Here is a 20565-nt window from a genome sequence, read left to right on the forward strand (position 1 = left end):
CAGTAGGATGTTGCCTGGGTTTTGCCCCAGGAAAACGTAGGTTTCAGGTTTACTTGGATGCTAAAGCCCCTTCAGCTTGATACTGGAATGTGTGCTTCCTACCCTATCTATCCCTATTGCTCAGGAACAGGAGCTACATGGCATCCCAATCTTGGATCATGCTACCCCCCTGTTGTTTTTTTTTTGTTTGTTTGTTTGTTCTTTCCTTCTGACAGCAACACTCCTGCCCCTCAGGGGCCTGCATTCCCTTCCCCCCCCCCCCCCCCCCTCTTTTTTTTTCACCTCCATCAGCCACCTGCCCAAGCTTTCAAAATTCCTAATAACATCTCTGGTAAGCATTTACATAGAGAGCTTTGGAAGATAAGAGGGTAACTTAGCAAAAGATCTAGCTAAGCTGGAATATATTAAAAATGAGAATAAAGTTAGAAGAAACAAGCTGACAGAACATAGCACAAAATCCATAACAGTTTGTGTAATAAATTCTTCATCATAGACAGTATGAGTAATGATAAATGGAACTAGAGACAACAAGGATTCCCAGTCAGTGTTTCACATAGAAAGAGCCATGTTGGAGGCAACATAATTTTGAAAGCATTGAGGGATTGAATCTCAAGATGGAGAGGATACTAAATGCTTGGAATTCTAGATGTTATCAACTTTTTTTTTTAAAGCAATAGGGGTTAAGTAACTTGCTCAAGGTTACAAGGCCAGTTATTTCTGGGTGTGGTGCTGAGTATCTGAGCCCAGATTTGATCCAGGTCATCCTGACACTGGAGCCGGTGCTCTTACTTGCTGAGCCACCTGGCCACCCCTATGTTATCAACTTTTAAAAAATCATTTGAAAATAAACTAGCAAGCAGTTAATTCCTGGTTTCTTATTACTTTTGTATGATAAATCTACACTTTCATCAAGCACATGTTTGATTAAAGTCTGAGAATAAACAGGCTTTCACATGGAATTCTGTTGCAAGTTACGTTTTTTACAGTCACACGCCAAAAAGTTCCAAGAATAACTGAAAAGTACTTTACGGTTATTTAGTCCTGTCATTTTATTAGAATTTTTAAATTGTAAAGCATTTATTTCCCTTCTTTACTTCCTATCCCATTACCTGCTGGGGGGAAAAAGAAAACCCTTGTATCAATTATGCATTGTCAAGCAGAACAAATTCCACGTGGAAATTCCATGTTAAAACTATATTTCCTTCTGCATATTTAGTCCATCACTTTCACAGGAGGTGAGCATCATTCTTCCTCATATAGGTCCTTTGGAAGCATGGTTGATAAGTTTTTAGATCTTTGAGAAATCTTCATTTTGACAATATTCTTATAAATTATGCTGCTGGTTCTGCTCATTTTATTTTGCATCAATTCATGTAAGTCTTCACAGGTTTCTCTGAAGTCATTCCTTTCATTTCTTCTAGCACAGCAGTGTTCCATTAGTCATAGAGCACAGTATTTCTTTCTCTTTCTTTTTCCTCTCAATAGTAGGTGGGAGTAGAAAGCTGTACAAGATCTTATTGGACAACCACATTAAGTGACACTACTGAGAGCATTATAGTCTCTGTTTAAAAGCAGTTCTGAAATTTGTCCTTAGACCTTCTTATCTTTCTAGGTTCAGAATCCAGTCTCCATTTACTCCAGTGGTTTACAACGTGTCACATTCAAATGGGTATCTTGCTGTTCCAAACCTAAGTTCAGTAACTGCTTCTGCTAGTTCTTTAATCGGACATATCCTGGACAAGTGAATTGTGCAGGGTCCTTCAGATACTGAAAACAAACAAAAAAGCAGCCAAGCTACTATTTGTGATTATTTGAATAGATGCCAGCAGCCTAGTTCCCTGTGTTTTTGTTTTCTCATTTTAAAATAGATCCCCCTTTGGGCTTTGGATTGAGATATATGAGAATTTGGGATGATTATCATTGTTGACTAGCATAAACTTCCCCATTGTTTCTGTCTTTGACTTGTGTCTCCATAACTCTTGTGCTATATCTCTAATAACAACTTCCATTTATATAGTTTACCAAGTGCTTTTCTAAAAGTGGTTTTTGAGATTAATAGTCAAGCATAAGGCAAATGACTTGTCTATCATTATGGAGATTATAAGTGGCAAAGCATTTAAATCTAGCTCTTCTGCCTCAAAATTTATACTTTTTAGAAAAACATTAAATACTACAAGAGTATAGTAGAAATATTTAGAAAAGGAAGAAAGGAAATTGGTTTTATACCCATTTTTTTCTGCTTACACTACCTGTTTTCTAGTCTTATGTTTTAGAATTCTTTGTAAGTTGATTTGTCTTTGCTTGTAAAAGCATTTTATTCTAAAACATTCTTTACTTTTGTGTTCCTTCCTCAGGCCATTGTAAGGAGTTTATGGATTAATTTATTAATTATCTGCAAGATCCACAGAGCCCTGGGAAAGATGAGTGTTAAAAATCCTTTTTTGGAAAGTAAGTAGTTAGGGGTGGATAGGTGGTGCAGTGAATAGAGCACCGACCCTGGAGTCAGGAGGACCTAAGTTTAAATCTGGCCTCGAACACTTAACACAAAAACCAGCTGTGTGACCTTGGGCAAGGCACTTAACCGTAATTGCCCTCCAAAAAGCAAAAGAAAAAACTTAGGGGTGGCTCAGCGAGTAAGAGCACCAGCTCCGGGGATCAAATCCTGGATGACCTGGGGATCAAATCCGGGCTCAGACACTTAGCACCACACCCAGAAATAACTGGCCTTGTAACCTTGAGCGAGTTACTTAACCCTGATTACTTACTTTTCTTTCTTTTTTTTTTTTAACTAATCTCCATCTTCAAATCAATGTTTATTCCTAGAAACCTGTAAAAACTCTGGCACTGTTATGCTGTTTACTTCCAAGGTATAGTAAGTAATAACTATATTCTCTGCTCCAAATGTAGATTGATTTCAGCCTTGAGTAACTCCCCCTCAGATGTACACATTTTAATTTAGACTCTCCTGTAATACATACTTAATGATGTCATTATCTTTCCCTTTACAGCATAAGTGCCTGGGAATTTAATTTAATAAAATAGTTTTCCTCCCCAACCTTCTCCCTCTCACCCCCACCCCCCCCCCCCCAAGCTTTTCTTCTTGCTTTTAAAACCTTATTCTGTATTATCATCATTTACAGTCATTACCATATTGGAAACTACCATATCTTAGCTGGAAAGTAATAGAGTTATTAATTATCCCAAAGGTACAGAATATTCTACACACATTAAATATAGTCCCTATTCTCAAAGAATTTAACCTTATGTAGTGCTTTAAAATATGCTTTTATCCATGTAACAAATCTTTATTGAATGCCCATTATGTAAAATGAATATTTTAGTACTACAGTAATAAAAAAGCTTCCTAACTCTTTCCATCAAGGAATTTACAGCTCAGGAGAAGGAATGGATATGCATACAAATACCTCTGATATAAGGTAGACTGACATATTCTTGGAGTAGACAAACAATATGCTATAGGTGGCTTCTGCTGAGTCACTGAGTATGTATGAAGTTCAAAAATTATGTTTTTTGATCTTATATTTAAGGGATATTAACATTAGATTATGACAAGGTTATTTCCAAGATGCTATTTGGAATTCGTGAGCTCCCGCATGGTAGATTGGCTCGAGAGAAGGCCTTAGTCAGGAAGATGGGGATTTAAGCTCTACATCTAAAATGTACTGCCTATATGATCTTGGTTAAGTCACTTCCCCTAGACATTCTTTAACAGTTTCTGTTCAGCATCAATAGAAGGAATCCTCACATCACTTAAAAAAAAAAAAAACCTTCATTTGAATGATAACTAAGTCTCAGACAAAGTTGACACCTTACAATTTACACTATTTTCTTCCCCATTCCTCCAAATATTTAAAGAATTCTTCCCTCATTACTTTAAGCCAAGTTATCTGAATGGCTTTTCACCCCAATATAATTATAATGGCAATCCTCTTAAACCTTTACCTTGGGCACAGTTACTGGAGTTAGAAATGCATCTTACCTTTAAAAGACATAAAAAAATATAAATCTTATGTTTAAAAGCTGATACGGGTTTAGGTAAACTTTCGATTGGCAGTAATAAATGGTGTTCTCAGTCTAGCTCTTCCACACTAGCTTTCTGGTTACTTGACAATGGGCATATCACCCAACATTTATGGGGCTCAGTTTCTTTATCTTTTAATGACAGATTCATCCCATCCTATGTAATCTACTTCCATTGTAACATGAATGTTCAAATTAGGCAGATCTGTAGATCAAAGGTCTAGAAAGGAACATGAATGACACTACTGCATTATCATTGAGCCCCCAAAGAAAGGAGAAACTGCAGAACCATCAGAAAACTTGTTTTCTCTAAGATATATTTTGGTCTGATCAGTTTAGCCCTCAAATGGACACAGACCATTTCTAGATAGACTTGGATTTCTTTTAATTAAGCTTATGATTAGGCTTAGAATTGAGCAAGCATAGCTAACAGTGGATAGTCTTTTTTCTTGTCTAAGTTAAAAGTAAAATATAGGCCATTTACTGTGGTTTGTCATTGGATTTTTAAATATTTGATTTGCTGATAATTTTAGTTTAATGGTGTAAGTAGGGAACTAGACTGTAGGCATTGAAGTAGCAACAAATAAGAAAATACATCTATCCATTCCTTCTCCATGGAGAATAAATAAATATTTTAGCATTTTGGACCCTTTGGTTAAATAATATTGCCAAGAGGGCAATTCCCCAGTTCAGTATTTCTAGAGGCATAGTTCCATAGATTGTGTATCTCACTCCAACTTGCAGTTTAGTGAAGAAAAAAATCCGACCTTAAATACAAAAGAGATTAAGCAAAAGGATTTGGGTTGGTCAGGGCAATACCTTGACACTGGAAGGCACATTAATTTTGTTAATAGAAGTCTGGAATGTCTTATTTATATGACACCATATTTTTCTCCCTTCATATGGCCCATAGGCATGACTTGGTCCCTTGGGGGTTGCATAATAAATATCAGACTATTTATCAATGGAGCATGCATTTATTATACATTAGAGATGAAAAAAAATTAACACATAATTTATGGTGTCATGGAGGTTACAAGGCAGTCTTTTGATAAGCATTTATTAGGAACCTGCCATATGCTGGGCTCTGGACTGGGTACTAATGCAACAGTAACAATAGTCAAACAGTTTCTGATCTTAAAAAGCTTATTGGGGAACCGAATGATAACGTAGACATACAAAATAGATACACTGTAATTTGAGGGGAGGAGGGAACTTTGTTGGGGGAAATAATAAAGGCTTCATGTATAAGGTGGTACATGACCTTAGTCTTGAAGGAAACTGGCAATTATAAGAGACTAAAATTAGGAGGAAGAGCATTTTCCTCCAGGGGTGGAGGACAGCCAGTACAAAGCCTGTAGTTGGAACACGTTGTAAGTAGTCTTTTGAAGAGAGCAATTTATGTTTGTTCCAATAAATAATAGGCAGACACTGGAGTTTATTAAAGTAGCAGAGTGACATGGTCACAATTACATTTTTGGAAAATCACTTGGTAAGGTGGTTCTTTGGGGAAGCAGTTGGGGTTATGTGATTTGCACAGTCATATAGATAGTAAGTGTCTGAAGCTGGATTTAATCAGGCTCTATCTACTGCACCACCCAGCTGACCCTTAGATTGAATTTAGTTGAAGCAGAATAACTAATTAGAAAGCCATAGCAATAGTCTAGGTAAGAGATAATAAAAGCCTTGATTTGATTAGTGGCTGTGTGGAGATAAGGGAATGGATCTGAGCAATGCAGAGGTATGGTTTTTAATTTTTTATTTCTTGCTTAATTTTTTTTTTAGGAATTCATGTAATCCTTTTACAAAATCAATTTTTTCCCTTTCAGTACTTTACTCTCAGGTTGAATTTTTGGGTATCTCTAGATAATAATTCTTTATAATGGTCAGTGTCTTCTGTTTACTTATATCTTGAGCCTTTGTTCTTGAATTGTAGGGTTTTGCCAGGAACAGGTTCTGCATTCTGTTAGACTTTTGCATGTAGTGGTTGTCCTTGTTTAGTCAACCTATTTGGATCATTTATATTCCTACTCTTTTTTTTTTTCTACAAAGAAATTGTGATGTATTTATTTTCTTAAAGGAAAAGGCGATATTTTTTCTAATTTTTTTTCATTTTTCAAATGCTTTATTAACATTAATTAATTAATAATATTTACATCATTCATTTCCTGCCAGATTTTGAGTTACAAATTTTCTCCCTGTTTTTCCCCTACCCACCACCCCAAAATAGCAGTCCCACAGGATATCCCCTCCTCCAATCTGATCTCTCCCATATTTTCTCCCATACCCCTTTTGACTTTTCTAGTAGGGCATGGTGGATCTCTATGCCCTAGTGACTGTATATCTTATTTCCCAATTACATGTAAAATAGTATTAATAATAGTGTGTGTGTATACATATATATTTAAACATTTGATTTTAAAACTTTGAATTCCAGATTCATTCCCTTCCTCCCTTGTCACCCACCCTTACTGGGAAGATAAGCAGTTCAGTATAGGTTGTACATGTTTGGCTAATGCAAAACAATAACATAGTAGATATATTGTAAAAGACTTGACTATATTTCCGTCCCTCCTATTCCACCTCCCACTTGTTCTATTCTCTACTTTGATCCTGTTCCTTTTCAAAAGTGGGTGCTTCCAACTTCCCTTTCCCCCAGCCTGCCCTCCCTTCCATCATCCCCCCTCTCATCCCTTTTCCCCCTACTCTCCTGTAGGGTGAGATACCCTATTAAGTCTGTATTTCATTCCCTCACCAAGCCAAATTCAATGGGAATAAGGTTGACCCATTCCCTTTTGCCTTCCTATTCTTCCCCTCCATTGTAACCATTTTCCCTTGCCTCTTCTATATAAGATAGTTTACCCCATTCTGTCTCTTCCCATCTCCTCTCATTATATTCCTCTCTGACCTCTTAATTTCACCTTTTAAGTATCATCCCTTCCTGTTCAATTGGTCCTGTGCCCTCTATCTATGTATACCTGAAAACATTTATACACCCATTCACATATGTATTCATATGCCCATATACCCTCATATAGAGACATATATATTTCTATTCCCTTCAACTATTTTCATACTGATTGGGGAAGGTGGAAGCTGGAACCACTCGGAAGTCCTGCTTCTCCCTGGATTCCTACTCTTAATTTACATTCAACATAGGTCACTTAGAAGTTAGGAATGCTAGGAATAATAGGTAGGTTTTAATCTGTCCCTCGATCTTTAAGGTGTAGGCCTTCATATCTTCAGAGCCTTCTGTGATGTCAGGACATTTTGCTAGGGACTTAGAGCCCAAGTCTAGGGTGTACCTATCTGAATACTGCCATGTCAATGGAATGCACAGTACAGGTACAGCCACCTCACCCTCTCTCAGTTGACTGCAGGAATTCCCTTCATCATGGTTTTTCAGAGTTTGTGTTTTGTTTTTTTTTTAAATGTGTTGCTTTCCCTCGTTAGCTTGTGAGTGTCTTGAAGGCAGGGGTGAGTTATCTCTGGTCATACTGGGAAGCTGTCCTTTTGTTTGCACTGATGCTGACTTTTTGGGAGGACTTTATCATTAAAAATTGACTTCTGACAAGTCACTCACTGTAGTTTCCAATTGGATTTCTTCATCATTATTCAATCTGGTGCTATCCACTTCCTTCAACAGATTAAATTTAGAGACCCTTACACAATGGGTGTTTTCAAGGGTTCATTGTTAGTCTAACCCAGTGGTAGAGAGGGTTAATATTTATTCTATTAAAATTTTTTTTTGTTAAGGAATAAAAGGCAGGAAGATCCATTTGTTTAGAGAATTCTTGCTCTAATCTTTCAGGATCTCAGTGTTTCTTACCTCCCATTTAATAAATTCCAGTAACTCCAGGATGAAATAGGAAATCCTTTTTATGGCTTTTAAAATCCTTCCTAACCTGTCCCCTTCTATCTTTCCATTTTTCTTACACCTTATATTCCATGTGCCTCGTGCCTTAATACATTCCAATGACACTGGTCTCCTTATTCCGTATATGTGATGCTCCATTTCCTGACTGTGTATTTTGAAGGACTGTTCCCCATGCTTGCACTTCACTTTGAGTACTCACATGGATCCAGGGGAAACAAAAAGAACCTAAAAAGCATTGCCAAATATTATAAAGCAACTGGAGACTGCAAGGGCACAGATGGGCTTTTCCTAACTGTTGGTCATGTATGAATAAGAAAAAATATGAATTTGTTAAGTGAACAATGAGCTAAAAGTCTGGTATCTGAGTATTTGAATTTAGATATCCGGATTGCCATTTAGTACATGGGGCTTTGAGATTCCTGCCCAGTGATTGACACCTAATGAAGGTTCATGAAAATTTTCAGAGAGTTTTGCAAATCTAATATAAAAAGACTTTAAACTAAAAAGGATAGAATAAGAAGAAAACTGTTTATCTAGATCTTAAAAATTAAATACTGTAGGGAATAGACTGTAATCAACAAAGAAGAAAAATAGCAGCTGGAACACCCAGAAATTCATAGGAGACAAACCCCCAGAAAGGAGCCTTTAGTAAAATGCATGGACTCCATATATAAACTCCTAATACTAAAATCAAATTTGACCTGATAGATTTCACTGCAATTTTGTGAGATGCTTTGAACAAAAAATTTTATTTATTTCAGCCACACCTGCTAGAAACAGTTTTAAAATTAGTTTATTATTCCAAATGCAGTTATTTTCTAGCTTGGAGAGAGAAATGTTCAAAATGATACAGTTCTGTTCCATCCACTTCACAATGCTATTGGATGCCACTAACAAAAGACATTTTGTAATAAATTTATTGGAATTGTAAACAACCAATAAGGAAGAGATTTTCCTCATATATATTATAGAAATACTGATTTATGTGGGTTTATTTTGTATCCTGTAACTTTGCTTAAAGTTGTTAATTATATCAAGTAGTTTTTTTAATTTTACTCTAGCATTCTTTAAGTATGATCATTAGCAAAGACTGATGGTTTTGTGTCCTCATTCCATATTTTTATTCCTTCAGTTTTTTTCTCTTATTGCTATAACTAACATTTATAGTACAGTATTGAAAAATGGTGGTGATAATGGGCATCCTTAATCATATTGGGAAGACTCCTACCTTATTCCCATTATAGATAAAGCTTACTGGTTTTTAGATAGGTACTACTTATCATTTTAGGGAAAATTCCATTGGGTTCTGTATTTTGTCAAAAGCTTTTCCAACATCTTTTGAGATAATCATGATTTCTGTTGGTTTTGTTATTGATATGGTCAGTTATGCTAATAGTTTTACTAATATTGAACCATCCCTGCACTCCTGGTGTAGATCCCATCTAAAGAATATTTAAAAATATATGTGTATATTTGGTTCCCTAAACTATTTCTTATCGCTTAAAAATTATATCATCTGTAATAAAGCTGACTGTATTATACAGTAATAAGCTAGTCTTTGAGAAATGAGCCATTTGTGAGTATTCTTGAGGAATAATCCTTTTTTGTGTACTTTCCTCCACTATTATTCTTCTTTACAGAGAGCTGGTTTTAAAATCAATTTATCACACAATTTTTTTGTGATATATTCTTCAAAAATATAAATCATGAAGTCCATGTTAGAAATAATTTTCATTCATTGACTGAGGGTTAACTTACCATTTAGGTGTTCTAGCAAAAAACAATGAGTTGGAAGGTTGCATTGCAGGCTCTGTCACATAATAACTATGAGACAGACTCAAGTTAAATTATGTAAGTTTTCTTCAAGGTTCTTCAACTGTTAAAAAAAGGCTAATTATACTTGGAGTACCTTACCTCACCCAGTAATTATGAACATAAAATGAGATAATGAATTGCTTTAGTAGATTTGATTTTAGAAAATGAAGTACATTAAGTATGACATAAAGGAGTGTAATTTATTAACTGAATAAAATGCTGATTTTGAATTAAAAAAACAAAACAAAACACTGGGTTCTAGGCCAGTCTGTGATTGATAACAGCTTAGGCAAGTCTTTAGACCTCTGGAAACTCTCTAAGACTAAATTAAAGACCATTTAAGATCTGGAATTGACCTTATTTATATATATTCTTGCCATTTGATTATCCTTTAAAGATAAAAGTCTAAAGTCTGATTTGATCAAAGCCTAATTAACTTGCCCTTTTCTAGTGGGTGAACATCTATGCATATGGACTTGCCCATATTCTGAAAAGCAGAACACTTTGGAGTCTTTAGAATTTTGTCACTGTAAAAATTTAGTATTACTGACACATAGCTATTTTTTGTGTGTGATATATAGAAATAAAAACCCAATAATAATTGGTTTTTAAGAGCTTTGCTTGGATAAATTTTTGAAAGGTCAGAGTCTTGATTACCATTTGGGCACTGATTTCTTTATTTTACTTCTCAATTTACTGAATAACTTTAAAATAGTTCCTCATTTGGGAAGGGCCATTTTGCCCAATTCCATATTAGATTGGTGTTTTAAAATCCAGTGAGATTAAAATTGCATGTTACTAATTTTAAATGCTAGACCAGTTTTATTGTATCTCCATATCTACATGTATTTTCTTTGAATTTGTAAATTACAAAGTGCATGATAGAAATTTGGAACAATTCACAGGAGTCTTTGCATTCAGACAACTGACCTGGCATTCAAAGCTGTTTTCATAACATTTTTATACTCATTAGATGGATAAATCTCATAACATCAGCAATTGCCTATGTTTCTGAGCCAAAATAATATTTTGTTTAATGAACAAACTTAAAACCTTTGCTTGTTCTTTCTTTCAGTGATTTTTTTTTTTGTGGGGGGGAGGCTAGGGGAGTTGTTTTCTAAAAGTAGTTTTTCTTTTGAAGGTTTCAGTTATCTTTTTGACACGTCTATTTCTGTTGCCAGTGGAATGCTGAAGAATTAAATTCTTTTGTTAAGATTTTTTTTCAACAAGCTTCCCAAAAGTTGACTTGTTGCATATAAAATTGTTCTGGTTTTAATCAATGATGTATAATATTATTCAATTCAATAAATACAAAAGTGCATGATATTATCAGGATACAAAGATGGGGAAAAGTAAAATCTTGAGTAATTCTTGGCTTTGAGGAATTTACAGTCTAGTATCAAATGATAAGTATATAAAAATGGTGTTCATGTAATTTACTATGTTAAGAAATATCAATTCTATGTCAAGCAGCACACATGACATTTTATTTTAAGCATCATGGCTCACCCTTTATTTTAGAATACTCTTCTAATGTATGAAAAAAAATTTTTTTTTTTACTTTTTGGAGGGCAGTTGGGGTTAAGTGACTTGTCCAAGGTCACATGGCTAGTATTTTTTGTGTCTGAGTGTCTGAGGCCGGATTTGAACTCAGGTCCTGACTCCAGGTCTGGTGTTCTATTCACTGCGCCACCTAGCTGCCCCAAAAAGTTTATTTCTTGATAGACTGATAGAAGTGAATGGAAATCGCCTTTTGTAATCCCTTTGTGTAGGCTAAGAAATCCATTAGGAAATTATACAGAGCATTTCCCTTCCCAATTAAGGATCCTTTGTGAGTTTCATATGATAAGGATCTTATTTTGTTATTGTAAAAATGAGAACATATTCTGTTCATTGGGATAGAGTGTACTCTCTGAAAAAAATAAATTCTGCCTTTAGGATATGAATTTGAACTGTGAATTATGTAATTTTTTCCCTTTAAGAATTAATTTAACTTAATAGTAATGTAACTGCCATCTCTTTATGAACTTTCTTCTGCATATTATAAAATGTTTTATTGATGTTTTTTTTTTTCATTTTTGTACTTTGCGTTACTAACCATACCACAAATTAGCAAAAGTAATGAACACATTGGTCATGTCCTAAAATGTTTGTGTTTGTGTGTGTGTTAAATTTAGCTGAGGGGAATCTGTAGCCTCAAAGCCACATGAGGTTCCCCACCCCTGTTTTATATTTTTCTTCCAAGAGACAGAACACATCCTTTATCACCAGGCTTCTAAATTAATGATTGGTCACAAAGTCTTAAAAGTCTTTTCAAAGTGCACTGAATAGAACATTGGCCCTAGAGTTAGGAGGACCTGAGTTTCAAAAAGTCAGACATTTACCAGCCATGTGACCTTGGGCAAGTCACTTAACCCCAATTACCCTGCCCTACCCCCTCCAAAAAAAAAAAGCAACCAAAGTTATTTTCCTTTACATTATTGTGGTCATCATATTTTTCAGATTCTTTTCACCTCCCTGTCCATCTGTTCATACAAGACTTCTTATGTTTCTCTGAATTCTTCGTATTTGTTGTCTTATGATTTGTTTAGCCATCTGCACTGGTTCCATTTCTTTATTGTAACAACAAGTATTCCCATTAATATTTTTGTACAAATTAATCTTCTTCCTCTCTCATTGATCTTTTTGAGTTCTAGGCCTAGTAGTGTCATACCTTGGTCAAAGCTTGGTTTTGCAGTACTGGTACAATTTGCCTTCCAGAAATTATTTAGTCCTCCTTCATTTTAAAGGATGAAAAATTGAGAGGCCCAACTAGGTTAAGTGATTTCCCCCCCCCAGAAATATAGAGCTAGTTAGTTTAACAATTTCCTCATCCTAAATACATATGAAATTTAAAGAATTTTTTTTTCTTGGGCCTATTATATAATTAAACTTATGCTACTGTTTGTTGCTCCCTCATCTTATATAGTGTGGATTGTTAACTAACATGTTAATTAATGTCTAGCTATTTTAAACAGCTGTAAATAGCATCCTTTTTTGTAATATATAATGGGTGATTTTAGGATCATTTTAGTTGATGAAGACTTCCAAATAGTTAATATTTTTTGTTCTTGTAATAGAAGAGTAAACTATTTTGATAGTCTCTGAAGTCTATTGATAGTAAATTATAGATGGAAAATACATCATGCCTTAGGGAAAGTTTGGTTCCCTTCCCCTTCTCTCCCCCCTCCCTTCTTGTAAAGAATGTAAGGGATAATTAACTGAAATAATAACAAAGTTTAGTCTCATTTTAATATTAAATTTAACGTATTATAATGTAATATAATTGATAAATTCTAAATTGATAAATACTAAAATAGGACTATTTTATGTGACACAAAGAATGGCATTTCCCAGATAAAAAGGTATGAAAAGGAAACCCAGGCTCCTGTTTAGCTGAGATGTTGCATCAGTTCGAGGCTTCTCGGTGAGAACAAGGGCATAAGTACTTTACATTTTGAGAAATGGTTTCTTTAAACTATTTCATTTGATCTTCACAACAATCTTGTGGGGCTAGGTACAATGAGGGAGGTTTAATGACTTGTCCTGCTTTATGTAGAAAGTGATTGACAACAGAATGTGGACTTGTGTTTTCAAGACTTCCAAGTCCAGTGCTCTCCTTTTCAACAAAGAACTGCCTCAGTTAAGAGGCTCTAAAGGGATCTGCCCAAACTCTGACTGTTCAAGTACCATGGATTTTTTCAAGTCTTAACTTTTTTAGTGCAAGGACCTTGAAGGCCATGTCTCTGGTATCCTTATGTTTTCTATCTAATGTGTGGTGTTGGCGTACCCCTCTCGCCCCGCGCCCCCCTCCCCCAATGCATTCTGGTCATACAGTTCTACTAAGATAATCACTCGAATCTGGAGGGACTGGAGGCACTTGGGACAAGGCTGATAAATATGTCAGAAATGCAACCAAATACCCAGCCCTCTTCTTCAAATTTTGCAGTGATTTTGAGGTTGTCTGTTGTTGCCAATTTGAAAGTGATAGTTTGCTTGTGTAACTGATTTACTATACAAGGGAGGTAGACATTTTTCTAATATGTACCTATATACTAAAATGCTAGGGCTAGAAATTGAAAAGAAAGAGAAGTCTCTGCTTTCAAAGAAATCACCTTCTAATATTAGGTGGAGGTAATGAGATGTTTTCAGCTCTCTAGTAAAATAGCACACAAGAGTCATAGCATATGGTAATGCATATTCTTTAATGTTATTTCTGCTGATAATTAAGAAATTGATTACCATTATTTAATATTGGACTAGAATAAACCATTATAATCAGGTAATGAAGTTTGTTGCATATTATATCTTTAAGCAATTTCAGATAAGGGCTCCTGGCACCACTACTTCCATGTTACCAAGAAAGAAATTCCATTTAAAATAACTCTAGCAAATATTAAATACTTCTGAACTCTACCACCCAGGAACTACATAACCACAAGTACAAAACATTTCACACAAGTAAAGGCAGATCTAAAATGTAGTATAATATTAATTCCTCATTTTTAGACATAATAAAAATGACAATTCTCCCTAAACCAATTTACTAACTTCAGGGTCATACCAATCAAATGACTGAAAAATTAGGTAAAGAAAATTTATCTAGGACAAAAGTTCAAAAATATCATGTCAATTAATTTAAAAAAATGCAAGGGGTGTTGGTCTTGAAGTACCCTATATAAAATTTTTTTAGTAAGATAACATTGAATTTAAAAACAAAACAATTTAAGGAAAACAAAGCTGGGAAGCAAGTTTTATTGCAAGTGTTTTGATAAAGGCTCTGTTTCTCAGATATGTAGAGAATTGAAGTCAAATTTATAAGAAGACAAGCCATTTCCAAATTGATAAATGGTCAAAGAGTCTGAACAGTGTTCAAATGAAGAAATTAAGGCTTTAACAACTCCACTAATATGACAGAAAAGGAAGTGATAAATGTTGAAGAAGTGGGAGGAAGTTGGAGAGGGCTGGGAAGACTGGGATACTAATGTGGAGTTATAAACTAATCCAACCATTCTGGAGAGCAATTTGGACCTGTTCCCAGAGGTCAACCGCACTTTGATCCAGCAAATAGGATAGGAGATCATAGAAAAGAGAAAAGGGCTTATACAGAGAAATATAGCAAATCTTTTTATGGAGCTAAGGAATTGTAAATTGAGCAGATGACCATCTATTGGGCTGAACAAGTTGTGGTATATTTATTATGCAACAAGAAGTGATGAGCAGGTATTTCAGAAAAACCTGGAAATTGATACAAGTGAAATGAGTAGAACTCTCAATGATCAACTTTGAATGACTTCGCTTGCCTCTAATACAGTGATCTAAGACTATTCCAAAGGAATACTATCCATAAAAAGGGAAATACCTGATGGAGTCTGAATGCAGATAAAAGCATACAATTTCTCTTCATTTTTCTTAAGCTTTTTTCCTCTTGGTTTGTGTCTTCTTTTTCAGTGTGATTAAATTTAGAATTTAGAAACTCGATTGCTTTTTCGTAAGAGGGAAGAAAAATGTTGAGTTCAAGTTTTTAAAATTGTAATATGTAATTGTATTAAATAAATACTGAAAGAAAAAACAAATAATGAATGAGAAGATAGAGTCAAGAACTGTGTACACACTGACTGCAACAAAATAAATGGAAAAAAGACTACCTCAAAGAATTCAAAGTGAGTCTTAAAAGATTGGAACAAAAATGGTTCAAAAGAAGAGATCTGAAAACATTCCTATCCCATTCCTTTGTTATAATAAAAACTCTACAAGTTTTTATGAATTTCAATATTTCCAGACTTTTCCCAGTATTTTTGCTTATTTTTTTCCTCTTATTTTCTTTTTCAAAATGTGTAGGGATAGATACTGAGAAAAACTGTTGGTCCGAGTTGGCCAAACTTGCTTGGTGGCATAAGATTTTTCTTGGTTCATAATTTGTGTATTAGGAAGAGTGTGAAAAAGTGTTTTTTTTGGGGGAGGGGACAGGGAGGAAAACATTGGCTTTAGCAAATTTTAAATTAGTGCCACTCTTTGTTATACCATAATTCAGAACTGTACAACTTTGCAGCAGTAGGGCTGCAGGGAAGTTTTTTTTAGTTACTCAGGTTTTTATTCACTCACTTTCCAAAGAAAGCTATAATCAATTTTACACTAATATCAATTACACTTATTGCTTAAGATTTTTATTCATCATGAAATCACATTAATGTTAAAAATACTACTTAAGCAGTTTTAATACATTTTTCAAGCTTACTTATTGTTTACATTTAGTTAATGGGCATGTATTACACTTCTTGGCAGCAATCAGTTTATCATACTCTGGAATCATGTTTGAAATAAATTTCTTTAGAAATCTAAAAACTAATCTTAGCTGCTTCATTTTCTGAGTATTCTTTTTTGGAAAAAAAGATTTTTCAACAGTTGGGACACTTGAATTTGCTCAGCACTGGTGTCTAATTTTTAGTTGGGATGTTTTGATTCAAACTGGTGACAAAGATCAAAACATCAAAGACATTCTCACATTTGTTCCTGTTTACTCCCAAATTAGAAGAATTCCCTTCCCCTCCAGTCTTCACTGGTGTGTATCTTCTTGTTTGTCCTTCATTCCCAAAGAGAAGCATGACCTCAGGAAGGTGATGGCATGACTTAATTGCATGTGAATGAGATTTTTGTGATTTACTGTTCAAAGTCACTAGCCTCACTTTGTCTTTTGGAGTATAGATTAGGACTACTGGAGATGGTCCTGGATGCAATGGGAGACAGCTATTACTTATCAACAAACAAAGAGACTTGTTTACTTGTGTAAGTAAACAAGTATCTGTTTGTTCACTCCACATTAAATGCTTTTATGTTCTGTTTCAATTTTCCTTTTTTTTTATCATTCATTTTATAAAAGTTACTTCAAAAACTTTAATATTAGAACCAAAAAATCTCCAGAGGAACTGCTCACATACAAAGAAATACTGAATTAGTGTTTGACCTTGAAGAGAGTGCTAGACACTCATGTAAGTCGGAGGGTGACAGCTCAACAAGGGAGGCCTTGGTTGTTGCCACCTATCCAGAATATGTGGATGCACTCACTTTGTCCCTGTTCAACACCAGTAACTACCAAAAACTCTTGCTCTTCTCAGACTGGAGATGGATGGTTGTGGTAACCCACCTACCAAGTTACATGAAGGGGACAATAGTGACTAATGGAAGGTTTGTTGAGCTGGGCAAGGGCATAGCACTTTATTTTCTTTAACATTTTTTTGCAGGCCAGCTTTGGGAGGGTGGCTGGGGTTGGTTGCAAGTGCCTTACAGGCCCTACGTTGTGCAGGCCTGCCATAATTTATGGCTCTTTACTTCATGGGACCTTAGGTGAGTTTTTGAAACTCTTAAAGCATTATATAAATTGAGATTATATAATAAATTTTACTAATCAGAAACAAGAGTTGTAACCTAGAAAATTTTAAAGGAATATAAACCAGTAGTGGCAAAATTAAAAGTTGTATTTTATTGGAGCAAAAGGTGACCCTGTAGGGAAGGTGAGAGAGGTCTTATTACAAAGTTCAGAAATCCAGTGGCTATAGGTAAGTGGATTTTGGAGTGTCCTGAGGCTGAACTCTCCTTTCTCTGCAGGAGCATTGTCGTTTCTGAGCTAGCAGTTTTATGCCCTCTGTGGACTTGTTTTGGGACTGTTCTTTCCCTGACAGTGAGGAAATGACTCGCTTCCTTAACCACTGGAGAAGCTTGCCTATGTTTAAGCAGGATAGTGACTGTATACCTGGGGAAGCAGGAGCCTGGTCCTCCCTCCTTCCCGTGGAGAGTGAGGAAGATTCTCCCAAGCTTGTTCTCTTGAAGTTTGGTGTTTCCTTCCTGTACTGCCAAGTCTCCATCTGCCAAGGAAATGAGGGGTTATGCCACCTGAGATGGGTGTGGAAAAGAGTGACTTTCCTCTCACCTCATTAGTATGTTCTGGCAATGTTTGTGAAAGGAGGAAATTTTACAAAGTGTTTGGTCCTTCATTTTCTGCCAATACCATGGCAGTATTTTAATATTGTAGCCCATAAGAATCTGCCTAGTTCATATATATTTGCTTGAGACTTTCACTCTAGTCATCTTTGTCTTCCTATTTACATCTCATTTCCTTCTTCTACTTTGAAGGATAATAATTTCCTTTCCTGTTTTTTCCTTCAGAACTTTCTTTCCCACCACCCCAAACTGCTTCAGCTTATCCAGCTTGCCTCCATCAGGGGAGATTAATTAAGGCTTTTTAGGCTTTTGCGCTTTCCCACAGCAAGCCTTCATTCTGTCCCCTCCCACTCTCCCTCTTCCTCTTGCTTGGTAGCTCCTCTTGCACACCTCTGCCCTTTGGAAAGTGATTTCCCAGTGCAACATCCACAGAGTATTATGTATACTTAACCTCGTTTGCTGCTGTGAGCTGGCACTCCTGTGGCATGACTGGTTGGATCAGATGTCTATTTTCTGCCAGTTGAACAGTTGGAGAGTCTTGAGACATATTCTCATATTGGATGGACTGAGTGGTGGTTTTGGTGTTTTCTAGAACGGAAACCGTGGTGATCTGGGAATCTTCTTCTGGAAGTGACCCAGGGACAAGAATGTCTTCGTTCTGAATATCTCTTTCCAGCTTTTGAACAAAACAATCTTTTTGTCCCATAGTCTGGTGTGTATTTCGTTTTTGCTTCATGCCTGCCCAGTTATTTTCTCTGTTTAATTTCCAGTCAGATACTGAGTCTGATTGGTCAGGGCCTAGATCAATATCCCATGCTAGGGCAATGCTAAGTTTGGAAAATTGTTCTGGGCCACTCTGAACTTGGCTATATCTTCCTTTGGGTCTCCCCATGCTTTCGGTCAGCCATGCTCCTTGGATCGGTGGGAGGAAATGGATGGAATCACTCTCTGGGCCTGTTTCTTCACAGACATTTATATCATGTGAGGGGAAATAGCCCACAGAGAGGCTGAAATTGGACTCGGAGCTGCTCATCTCTGTGTCAGTGCTATCACTCTGGGAGGCTGGGGTTGCCATAGTGTCCAAAGGGTCAGACCTCATGGCCTGGGTCTGGTCTTTCAGACCTTCCTCAGCTGAGGAAACAGCAGAAAGTTGGCTAATACTTTCTTCCTACTCTTTGAGTAATCAGCCATTCCCATGCTTCCCATAACTGTCTTCCCATACTTATAGGAGTTTATACTCTCCCTCTTCCAGGCAAAGGAGGCTATTGTCCTCCTTAAGAAACCCATTGTGGTGTGTAACAGCCCTTCTCCCTAGCATGTTCCTCCTGACATCTTAACTCTATTCCTCTTGATATAGTTTCAAAACTTAGGTACAAGAACAAATAGTTTATATGTCTTTGATATGTGAAACTCTCTAGTGGGAGACCACATCAAAGAGAGCAGTTATAGACTTCTGAATTATTGTGAGGGGCTAAAAATCATTTTGCATCCTGAGAGTCACTTGCTCAAAGTCCAACTGTTTGTTACAGGGCCTTATAAGTTCTGGGACCGTTGGTTACCCTGGCGACCCAAGGAATTAAGCAGTAACTCAGAAGAAGGGCCTGAGAGGCAGAGAACAAATCACTGGACTGTTAAGCTATGAGGAACTGGTGCATAGCATTGATTCTTTGTTTCTAGTGGTACCGGTACTGTCCCTATATCTAGACTACGGAAGATCTCACTAGTCTGGGAATGATTCAAGTCTCTTCTTCTTACTTTGAAGAGAGAGCCATTTCATTTAATGATGGGGAGGAAATGGCAGTTTTGTATCACATTGGGGATCCCTGCTGTATGAAGACATACTAAAAAAATTCGAAGACCCTTCAATTTGATAAAGTGAAGGTTGATAGTGGAAATGACTGTACAGTTATGAATGGTATAGGTATAAATTGGACATTTTCTTATTCATTGAATCCAGAATAGTAGGATACAAAGACCTTCTTTGTAACCTCAGTGAGGTAAGTTTAGGGAAAATAAGAAATGCTGCTTACATATATCATTTCTTGTCAGAATTATTTTACTTCATTCAATGGTTTCTTCAAGTGTATTATCACTAAATACCAAATTATTTTTTGAAGAAATTTTAATCTCAATGAAACAAATCTGTATGTAGCAATTTAAGTTTTTAAAGCATTTCATTTTTGTTGTGTTAATATAATAATTAAGAAACATTTCAGTAAAGAACTAAGAACAAAAAAGGAGAAGTATGAATCCAGGTACTTCTATTACATAAGATTTTTTGTTTTCTGTATATTCAAAACCTATTTTATTGATACTCTGTGTGTGTGTGTGTCTATCACTGTCTTCTAACACATTTGTTGTTAAGTTTGGTGATTTCTTACTCTTTTTGACTTGATTTGGGATGTTGTTGGCAGAGATATGAGAATGATTTGCCATTTCCTTCTCCAGCCCCTTTTACAGATGAGGAAACTCTGGCAAACAAGATTAAGTGACTTGCCCAGGCTCACACAGCTAATAAATGTGAGGCCCTATTTGCACTTAGGAAGATGAGTCTTCATTACTCTAGCCCTGGCAGTCAGTCCACTATTAACCTAACTGCCCCATTAAATCATCCCTTCTACCAAATAGTAGCCCTTCCAGGCATTAGTATAATGAAGTAAAACAAATCAACACATTGACTATTACTCAGAGTGTACAACTTTTTCTGTACTTCTAGTACAAGAGGCAGGATATTCTTCATCATTGGTCTTCTGAAGTAATGATTGGTCACTGTTTTAATGAGTCCTCATTACAAAGTTATGAAGATTTTAACATGTATTATTTCATTGGTGCTAGGAACAACTTTGTGAAGGTAA

General features: G+C 35.8%; 1 protein-coding gene and 1 long non-coding RNA gene across 2 annotated transcripts in view; one reads left to right on the top strand and one right to left on the bottom strand.

Moving 5' to 3' along the window:
• Positions 1–402: 402 nt before the first annotated feature.
• The window catches only part of LOC138168112 (uncharacterized), a 29731-nt gene continuing 9568 nt past the window's right edge, over positions 403–20565 (top strand). The window contains exon 1 of the long non-coding RNA XR_011170035.1: positions 403–2448. This is a non-coding gene — a long non-coding RNA (uncharacterized lncRNA). The remainder of the gene's footprint in view (positions 2449–20565) is intronic.
• Positions 15501–20062, bottom strand: LOC138168111 (uncharacterized protein C12orf71-like). The gene is made up of 2 exons (XM_069097140.1): positions 18162–20062; positions 15501–17634 (listed from the first exon to the last, which is right to left on the bottom strand). Exons 1-2 carry the CDS (start codon positions 18807–18809, stop codon positions 17323–17325), a joined length of 960 nt encoding a protein of 319 aa, XP_068953241.1. The 5' UTR covers positions 18810–20062; the 3' UTR covers positions 15501–17322.

The sequence above is a fragment of the Petaurus breviceps genome, unplaced genomic scaffold (assembly GCF_028583685.1).
Source record: "Petaurus breviceps papuanus isolate PSGF00001 unplaced genomic scaffold, PetGlider_PUasm1.0 351204, whole genome shotgun sequence".
In the NCBI taxonomy this organism is placed as follows: domain Eukaryota; kingdom Metazoa; phylum Chordata; class Mammalia; order Diprotodontia; family Petauridae; genus Petaurus; species Petaurus breviceps.

Coding starts and splice junctions, on each gene's coding strand:
- LOC138168111 (XM_069097140.1), bottom strand. CDS start 18,809: ATGAGGTCTGACCCTTTGGACACTATGGCAACCCCAGCCTCCCAGAGT. Junction 17,635..18,161: donor AGCTCACAGCAGCAAACGAG/GTTAAGTATACA, acceptor TTTCCTTGGCAG/ATGGAGACTTGGCAGTACAG.